We start from the raw sequence: 10503 nt of genomic DNA, 5'->3' as shown, positions 1-10503 counted from the left end.
AATTGCGGAATTATTTCAGAACAATTTTCGACCCAGCAATGTGGGTGTCAATGTTCACAATTTTCTAAATACAGCTCATCTAGGATCACCAAAACCATTTTTGGACCGATCTGGCCACTTTGGGACCGGTTCCCGGTACTCCGGCGAAACCCGGAATACGGCAAATTGCGGAATTCTTTCAGATCAATTTTTGACCCAGCAATATGGGTGTCAAAGTTCACCATTTTCAAAATCTAGCTCATCTAGGATCCCCAAAACCATTTTTGGACCGATCTGGCCACTTTGGGACCGGTTCCCGGTACTCCGGCGAAACCCGGAATACGGCAAATTGCGGAATTCTTTCAGAACAATTTTGGACCCAGCAATATGGGTGTCACAGTTCACCATTTTCAAAATCTAGCTCATCTAGGATCCCCAAAACCATGTTTGGAACGATCTGGCCACTTTGGGACCGGTTCCCGGTACTCCGGCGAAACCCGGAAAACGGCAAATTATGGGATTACTTACTAAGAAATCAAAAGTTCATGATTAGTCCAATGTATTTATATTTTTTTGAGTTTGAAGATATTCAGGCCTCTCTCTCTCTCTCTCACTTTCCTTTTTTGTCTCTCATTCGTTCTGTTCTTTTACTATCTCGCTCGCTCGTTTGTTATTTTTCTTTCTCTTTCATTCTTTCAGTTTTTCTGTTGCCCTTTCACTGTTTATGTCCTTCTCTTTCTTTCTTCCACACTCTTTTCTTGCTCGCTCTCTTTCTCTTTCTATCTCTCTCTCTCTCTATCTCTCTCTCTCTATCTCTATCTCTCTCTCTCTCTCTCTCTCTCTCTCTCTCTCTCTCTCTCTCTCTCTCTCTCAAGCTTTTGAACATTTTTCGCACAACATTACTTTGGCTGACTTTCCGCATACGCCACAGATGGCAGTCTCACAATGAGCACATTTCGTTTCAGTTTTCCGATCCACTTTGCACGTCTCGCACCGAACTCGACTTATCTTTGTGTTCGTCGTCTTTGGTTTCAGGCCTTGCTTCTTACACTCTCTACAAAACTTTAGGTCCATCTCAGTGTAGTGTTGCTTACAGACTGCTTCCGCGCAAATACAACAGGTACGGATTGGCCTAGACTCCTTGCCACACCAGTTGCACAGTTTTGCGCCCGCTTCCATTTGGCGAGAAGAAAACGCGTTCAGCTGCCCTCGTAACTCCTTTGTCAGCCTTTGAGATTTTACACGTTCCTGTACGTTCTCCTGAATGAGCTGGTCGCACCAGGCTTGCCACAAAATACAGATTTTTCAGCACAGGCCCGAAACACAAACGAATTTTTTTTACAGTTAAAACAAATTTGAGCAGTTTTTGTTAAATTGGCCAAAAAGATAAACATTGTTAGCATCTTTTGACATGTTCAGTTTTTGGTAAGAATATTATTCTTTAAAGTTATACTCGATTGAGTGTTTGGTATGTGCCAAAAAAATCTGTATTTGTGGCAAGCCTGGGTCGCACAGTTGTTGCAGAAAATTTGATCTCCAACTTTTGCCCTTGCACCGCTCCGGGTACTTCAACCGGTACAGGCAACTCGCATTCAAGCAGGCGACGCTCAGGAGTTCCATCACCAGTTTCTTCGTCCATACCCTGGTCTTTCGGACACAGTTCGTCTTGCGAGTGATGAAATCGCCTGCATCAACAGCGCCCTTCGTCCCGTTGTAGTGAAGCACGATTGGTGGTTTTTTGCCGCAGATTGTGGTTTTGGTAAGGGTTGATGTCAGTACAATGGCCGGCTTTTTTTTGTGTCCGTCGATAAAAGAAGTCAGGGTGCTTACGCCGTTATAGCCGACCAGTACCGAGTTGGGTGCCCGGCTGGCCGACTTGGCGAAGCTATCCGGCAAATCTGGTTTGTTCGTTCGAACCGTTCCCGTGAAAAGGGTGTTGTCCTTGAACAGGTCGTCGGAGAGTTGGAGAGAGCTGAAGAAATTATCTGTAGTCACCTCTCTCCAAAGACCCGTAAATGGCTGCATCAGATCCAGTACCACTCTCTTGCCCTGTCCCTTCTCCGGTTTTTGTCGACTTTTCCTGTGTACACCTGCAAGTTGCATATGTACTGACAATGGACACAAGAGCAGCACCAAACTTTCATGCCATATTTGCCTGGTTTCGATTTCATGTAAACCCTGAAAGGGCATTTACCTGGAGGGAGAAACAAAACAATCTATTTTACAAAACATTTTTTTAAATTTTTAAATTTTGAATTTTTGAATTTTTGAATTTTTGAATTTTTGAATTTTTGAATTTTTGAATTTTTGAATTTTTGAATTTTTGAATTTTTGAATTTTTGAATTTTTGAATTTTTGAATTTTTGAATTTTAGAATTTTAGAATTTTAGAATTTTTGAATTTTTGAATTTTTGAATTTTTGAATTTTTGAATTTTTGAATTTTTGAATTTTTGAATTTTTGAATTTTTGAATTTTTGAATTTTTGAATTTTTGAATTTTTGAATTTTTGAATTTTTGAATTTTTGAATTTTTGAATTTTTGAATTTTTGAATTTTTGAATTTTTGAATTTTTGAATTTTTGAATTTTTGAATTTTTGAATTTTTGAATTTTTGAATTTTTGAATTTTTGAATTTTTGAATTTTTGAATTTTTGAATTTTTGAATTTTTGAATTTTTGAATTTTTGAATTTTTGAATTTTTGAATTTTTGAATTTTTGAATTTTTGAATTCTTGAATTTTTGAATTTTTGAATTTTTGTATTTTTGAATTTTTGAATTTTTGAATTTTTGAATTTTTGAATTTTTGAATTTTTGAATTTTTGAATTTTTGAATTTTTGAATTTTTGAATTTTTGAATTTTGAATTTTTGAATTTTGAATTTTGAATTTTGAATTTTGAATTTTTGAATTTTTAAATTTTGAATTTTGAATTTTGAATTTTTGAATTTTTGAATTTTTGAATTTTTGAATTTTTGAATTTTTGAATTTTTGAAATTTTGAATTTTTGAATTTTTGAATTTTTGAATTTTTGAATTTTTGAATTTTTGAATTTTTGAATTTTTGAATTTTTGAATTTTTGAATTTTTGAAATTTTGAATTTTTGAATTTTTGAATTTTTGAATTTTTGAATTTTTGAATTTTGAATTTTTGAATTTTGAATTTTGAATTTTGAATTTTGAATTTTTGAATTTTGAATTTTGAATTTTTAAATTTTTGAATTTTTGAATTTTGAATTTTTGAATTTTGAATTTTGAATTTTGAATTTTGAATTTTTGAATTTTTGAATTTTGAATTTTGAATTTTGAATTTTTAAATTTTGAATTTTGAATTTTTGAATTTTTGAATTTTGAATTTTGAATTTTTGAATTTTGAATTTTGAATTTTGAATTTTGAATTTTGAATTTTGAATTTTGAATTTTTGAATTTTTGAATTTTGAATTTTGAATTTTTGAATTTTTGAATTTTGAATTTTGAATTTTGAATTTTTGAATTTTGAATTTTGAATTTTTGAATTTTGAATTTTGAATTTTTGAATTTTGAATTTTTGAATTTTGAATTTTGAATTTTTGAATTTTTGAATTTTGAATTTTTGAATTTTTGAATTTTGAATTTTGAATTTTGAATTTTGAATTGTTGAATTTTGAATTTTTGAATTTTTGAATTTTGAATTTTTAAATTTTTGAATTTTTACTTACCCCGAAACACGCACAGTCGCTCATCAATCGTTAGGTTGCTGCCAGGATTGTAGTTACGGATGCAACGTTTCACGAAATCGTCGTAAATCAATCTCACCGGCTCCAACTTGTTCTTCGATTTTCGGAAACGTTTCTTCCGAGTTTTTCGGTCATCAAATCGCCAAAAATTGAAGATGTCCTTGAACCGATCGCGTGCCATAGCCAACTTGAAGAACCTTGGTGCCCAAACGTCATCTGAACTCCAAAGGATGTTTGTGTTGACGTCGTTCATATGAAGACGACCTGCTCCGATTAGGACAGCAATGAATGCCCGCATTTCCGGTACCGTAACATCATTCCATTTTCGGCGCTTCGATCTCGCATGCATATTGGTGTATTTCACCATTATACCAAGCATACCGACTGACATAAACAATTCGAATGCGTCCTGGGCCGTTTTGAAATCCTTCGAATGATCAGTCAACCCATGATTACACTGGTCGAATTCACCGCGAAAAGCTTTCTTATCCGGTTTTTTCGCCATCTTACTCCGTTCCTCGCGACGAAATCTTCGTCGCTCTCGGAAGTGCCACTGCTGTGAAAAACAAAACACACACATTCATTCACACATTTTTAAAACTTTTTAGTCAAAAATTACCTTGCAGATTGATTTGATTCATCATCTTCACTTGGTAGATCGGAAACTGTCGCTGCATCAGAAGATTCATTGTAATCATCAAGTTCACTCTCACTTTCTGTATCCATCACTCGGTCAAAAAAAATGCTTTGATCAGACGCAATCAAGAACTCAATCTAGAATGAAACCTCATCACCAAGGAACAAGTCGAGAGCAAGCGAGAACGAACTAAAGCATAAAACGGAAAGAAGGAGAAATTTTCTCTTGCTCTCTGTCTTGCCACGCGTTTACCAAAGAGACGTCAATGGAACAGTTGCCAGGTTGCCAGATAAAGATAAAGGCTTTGCTAAAAAATCCATATTGTAATCGATAATGAATAAAATGTAAAATTGCACAATTTTTGAACACAATTTTGCTCAATAATTATGAGAAAGTGGCATGCCAGATTTTCCCAGATAGTTTTGTCAGATTTTTTTTTCGATTTAATTCTGGTAACACTGATACTGGTCCGCAGGGTTGGGAAGCGACGAGCGCAACCTGTCAAAAGCTGATGCGCCACACAATGTACACGCTAACGACAACTCACCCAATTTTGTTCGATGCAATCAACGCAACAGAATTTTCGCACCATATAAGAGGTTTATATTTTGCTTTGGGTTGGGTTTGGAGGTTCGCGCCAAATAAGCTAGGTTTCTGCTCGCGCAACTACATGGCTTGTACGAGGATAGCGTTGTCATTTTTAGACAAAGTTTTCCACATTTTACATCGAAACCGACAACGAAGAACATGTAAACATTGCACGCGAGCTGTCAAATAAAGGCACGGCGTAAAACCTTATGAAATAAATATAAAAAAAGTAAACAAACAATGAAGTCAGTTCAACACAAATTTTGAACAATTGAACTGACAGGTTCATTTTGAAAATGGTGAACATTGACACCCACATTGCTGGGTCCAAAATTGTTCTGAAATAATTCCGCAATTTGCCGTATTCCGGGAATCGCCGGAGTACCGGGAACCGGTCACAAAGTGGCCAGATCGGTCCAAAAATGGTTTTGGGGATCCTAGATGAGCTAGATTTTGAAAATGGTGAACTTTGACACCCATATTGCTGGGTCCAACATTGTTCTGAAATAATTCCGCAATTTGCCGTATTCCGGGTTTCGCCGGAGTACCGGGAACCGGTCCCAAAGTGGCCAGATCGGTCCAAAAATGGTTTTGGAGATCCTAGATGAGCTAGATTTTGAAAATGGTGAACTTTGACACCCATATTGCTGGGTCAAAAATTGATCTGAAAGAATTCCGCAATTTGCCGTATTCCGGGTTTCGCCGGAGTACCGGGAACCGGTCCCAAAGTGGCCAGATCGGTCCAAAAATGGTTTTGGTGATCCTAGATGAGCTGTATTTAGAAAATTGTGAACATTGACACCCATATTGCTGGGTCAAAAATTGATCTGAAAGAATTCCGCAATTTGCCGTATTCCGGGAATCGCCGGAGTACCGGGAACCGGTCACAAAGTGGCCAGATCGGTCCAAAAATGGTTTTGGGGATCCTAGATGAGCTAGATTTTGAAAATGGTGAACTTTGACACCCATATTGCTGGGTCCAACATTGTTCTGAAATAATTCCGCAATTTGCCGTATTCCGGGTTTCGCCGGAGTACCGGGAACCGGTCCCAAAGTGGCCAGATCGGTCCAAAAATGGTTTTGGTGATCCTAGATGAGCTGTATTTAGAAAATTGTGAACATTGACACCCACATTGCTGGGTCGAAAATTGTTCTGAAATAATTCCGCAATTTGCCGTATTCCGGGTTTCGCCGGAGTACCGGGAACCGGTCACAAAGTGGCCAGATCGGTCCAAAAATGGTTTTGGGGATCCTAGATGAGCTAGATTTTGAAAATGGTGAACTTTGACACCCATATTGCTGGGTCCAACATTGTTCTGAAATAATTCCGCAATTTGCCGTATTCCGGGTTTCGCCGGAGTACCGGGAACCGGTCCCAAAGTGGCCAGATCGGTCCAAAAATGGTTTTGGAGATCCTAGATGAGCTAGATTTTGAAAATGGTGAACTTTGACACCCATATTGCTGGGTCAAAAATTGATCTGAAAGAATTCCGCAATTTGCCGTATTCCGGGTTTCGCCGGAGTACCGGGAACCGGTCCCAAAGTGGCCAGATCGGTCCAAAAATGGTTTTGGTGATCTTAGATGAGCTGTATTTAGAAAATTGTGAACATTGACACCCACATTGCTGGGTCGAAAATTGTTCTGAAATAATTCCGCAATTTGCCGTATTCCGGGTTTCGCCGGAGTACCGGGAACCGGTCCCAAAGTGGCCAGATCGGTCCAAAAATGGTTTTGGGGATCCTAGATGAGCTAGATTTTGAAAATGGTGAACATTGACACCCACATTGCTGGGTCGAAAATTGTTCTGAAATAATTCCGCAATTTGCCGTATTCCGGGATTCGCCGGAGTACCGGGAACCGGTCCCAAAGTGGCCAGATCGTTCCAAAAATGGTTTTGGAGATCCTAGATGAGCTAGATTCTGAAAATGGTGTACTTTGACACCCATATTGCTGGGTCCAAAATTGTTCTGAAATAATTCCGCAATTTGCCGTATTCCGGGATTCGCCGGAGTACCGGGAACCGGTCCCAAAGTGGCCAGATCGGTCCAAAAATGGTTTTAGAGATCCTAGATGAGCTAGATTCTGAAAATGGTGAACTTTGACACCCATATTGCTGGGTCGAAAATTGTTCTGAAATAATTCCGCAATTTGCCGTATTCCGGGATTCGCCGGAGTACCGGGAACCGGTCCCAAAGTGGCCAGATCGTTCCAAAAATGGTTTTGGAGATCCTAGATGAGCTAGATTCTGAAAATGGTGTACTTTGACACCCATATTGCTGGGTCCAAAATTGTTCTGAAATAATTCCGCAATTTGCCGTATTCCGGGATTCGCCGGAGTACCGGGAACCGGTCCCAAAGTGGCCAGATCGGTCCAAAAATGGTTTTGGAGATCCTAGATGAGCTAGATTCTGAAAATGGTGAACTTTGACACCCATATTGCTGGGTCCAAAATTGTTCTGAAATAATTCCGCAATTTGCCGTATTCCGGGATTCGCCGGAGTACCGGGAACCGGTCCCAAAGTGGCCAGATCGGTCCAAAAATGGTTTTGGGGATCCTAGATGAGCTAGATTTTGAAAATGGTGAACTTTGACACCCATATTGCCATGATAAAATATTTGTATTATTGGCCGCCCCTGACCGGTTCCCCGCGGTATGGAACCTACCCGTCCAATCCGGAACAATTCCGGTGGTTCAAAATTGATGGTTAGCATTGTCTGTGGGTAGAACAATGATCATAACAAGAAAAATGTATTTTTCCAAGATTTCTGTTTGAAAATCTTTACGGGTCCCAAAAATTGCCATTTTGACCCCATTTGACCCAGTGACCCACCGGAATATCTCCGGCCACCGGAACATTTCCGGGTTCTGCGGGTCATTTTCGGAAAATAGACATTCTAACGAGTCCAACTAATAAAGAAGTATGCAAATTGGTTGAGTTTTCGCTGAGTTATGGTCATTTTAGTGATTCCAATTTCACCCAGGCCTATACGGGTTAACACCGTATCTCTGTCTTCCATTTTAACAAACATTCTAGTGTCATTTGATGCATATAATGTGAATATTTTGTTATATTTTCCAGCTATAAATCTTAAAATGTTTACATCTGGATTGTGTTGCAAATTTCTAAACGAAACAATTTGTATGTTTCGAACTGATTTTATGAAATCAGGACAATTTTCAAAACTTTTTACTAATCCATTGAAAAGTTCTTCAATGTTTGTTACTGATTTAACTGAGCCATTGATAATTAAACCATACATTTTGTGTTCCGGAATGGATAAAATATTATCATACAAATAATCTTTCATACCATGTGGTAGGTCAACTAATTGTGATAATTCTTTAAATGCTGTTTTACTATTTAGTATTACGAATGTGGCATCTGCATCACTTTCGTTTAGCATTGTTTTTGTAAATTTAAGTAATTTAAAATCAATTTCATCCTTATTTTGAGCATCAAAAAAGTCGTCCAAAGAATACTTTTTCCATGAATCATCTTCCTTTTCATTTCCAATGTCGATTGTTTGTAACACGTCGATAGTTTCATTTAAATCCTCTTCATTTTGCGAGATATCATTTGTTATATTTATGTTGATATCATCTATAATTTGATTATTCGAATATCCAATTTGGTTTGATGAACACTTTGGTTGACGTTTCTGTTGTCTGGTCACGACAGCAATTAAATTATTTTCTGAATTAATTTCCTCAACATCTTCATGTTTAATGCGAGAAAGAAAATCTGCAACAACATTTTCTTTGCCTTGTTTGTATCTAATGTCACACCCAATTCCTTGAATTTTTAATCTTAATTTTGAAAGAGTTGGTGAGGTTTCTTTTAATCTCCAAATTGCAATTAATGGTCTATGGTCAGTATAGACAATAAACTGTTGATTAAAAATATAGTGTTTAAAATACTCAATAGCCCATACAATAGCAAGTAATTCTTTTTCAATTGTATAATATTTCTTTTCAGAAATACTTAATGCTCTACTGGCGTATGCAATTGGATTGTCATTTGTTTTGGCATTTGACAATACTGCCCCTACAGCATAATCACTAGCATCTGTAGTAATTACAAATGTATCATTATAATTTGGACGAACCAAAATTGGTTCTGTCATCAAGCATTGTTTTAAATCATGAAATGCTTTTTCACAATCCTCTGACCATTTGAATTTGACATCCTTTTTAAGTAAATTATTTAAATGTTTTGTTTATCTGCCATATTTGGAATGAATTTTCCGTAAAAGTTAACTGTTCCAAGAAATGAACGAACATCTTTTATGTTTTGAGGACGTTTTAAATTTTTAATAATATTTATATTATCTTCCGTTGGTCTAATTCCATGTTTGTCAATAGTATGACCCAAATATTTAATTTGTGTCTTCAAAATGCTACATTTGGACGGTTCCACTTTCAAATTATGACGACTTAAAGCATTTAAAATTTTGAACAGATTATCGTTATGTTCTTTTATGGTATTTCCAAATATAATAATGTCATCCAGATAGACAAAAGCCTTCACTGGTTGAATTTCAAAAAGAATAATATTCATTAGCTTTTGAAAAGTTGCCGGACTGTTTTTGAGTTTTAGCCGCATCTTTTGGATGAATGAGTATTTGATAAAATCCTGATTTTAAATCAATCGAAGAAAAATATTGAGCATCACCAATGTTATCCAAAATCTCGTTTATTAATGGAATCGGAAAAACAAATGGTTTCGTTATAAGATTTAATGCTCTAAAATCAACCACGATTCTGTATTTTTTCTTGCCATCAGCTCCCACTTTCTTCGGGATGCACAGTACAGGAGCATTCCAAGGACTTTTGCTGTGTGGTGCGAGCTCTGTCGCCGTTTTCACACCAGCTCAAACTGTCAAAATTGCACCAGCGTTTCAAGGCTTTAAACGTTCATGGTATGGCAGATTTTCAAATCAAAATATATTTTTTCAACGTATTTTTTAAATTTTATTAGCCTCTTATTGAATTTTTATACTTTTAAATTGGAAGTTGTCAGATTTTTTGTTTTGTTGATATGTCAAGCTTCGTGTGTTTACCGGGTTCGAGTTAGCTTTGAGCTTTTCAGATTGACAATTCTAAACCGACCAAAGAAATTATTTGAAAAAATCGTTGTTTTGTGAGTTATTTTAATTTTGTTTAGTCTTTTGTAATTTGTGAATCAAATCTGGATTTGTTTCAGATTCTTGATGGCCGTGATCTGCGTTAAATGTGGTTTCAAATTTGCGAAATTCAATCAGTTGGAAATGATGGAGAAAAAAAAAAAACAACTTTTTGAAAACATTTTAATATGACCATAAATAAATTCATAGTTAATAAATTCAGCCCCTTTAAAACACATAAAAAAGTATGATAGAATTTACATGATATCACTACAATATCTGGCATACCATAATTTTCTATGTACCTTGACCATAACTGACAGCTCGCACGACCTAGGACTTTTGCTAGGTTGAATAATACCTAATTTAAGCATTTCTTCGATCTGTTCATCAATATGAGTTTTCGTAGATTCTGGCATTCTATATTGCCGTTTATTAATTGGTATGTTTGTTGTTGTTTCG

At 36.4% G+C, this 10503-nt stretch overlaps 1 protein-coding gene across 1 annotated transcript; it reads right to left on the bottom strand.

Annotated features, from left to right (window-relative positions):
- Nucleotides 1-806: 806 nt before the first annotated feature.
- Nucleotides 807-4380, bottom strand: LOC119766241 (piggyBac transposable element-derived protein 4-like). Its single transcript, XM_038250679.1, has 3 exons — nt 4311-4380; nt 1493-2069; nt 807-1258 (listed from the first exon to the last, which is right to left on the bottom strand). The coding sequence occupies exons 1-3, from the start codon at nt 4378-4380 to the stop codon at nt 850-852; spliced, it is 1056 nt and encodes a 351-aa protein (XP_038106607.1). The 3' UTR covers nt 807-849.
- Nucleotides 4381-10503: the final 6123 nt, after the last annotated feature.

This window comes from Culex quinquefasciatus, chromosome 2 (genome assembly GCF_015732765.1).
Source record: "Culex quinquefasciatus strain JHB chromosome 2, VPISU_Cqui_1.0_pri_paternal, whole genome shotgun sequence".
Classification (NCBI taxonomy): domain Eukaryota; kingdom Metazoa; phylum Arthropoda; class Insecta; order Diptera; family Culicidae; genus Culex; species Culex quinquefasciatus.
The sequence above is the reverse complement of the archived record's forward strand: the minus strand, read 5'-3'. Positions and strand labels throughout refer to the sequence as shown.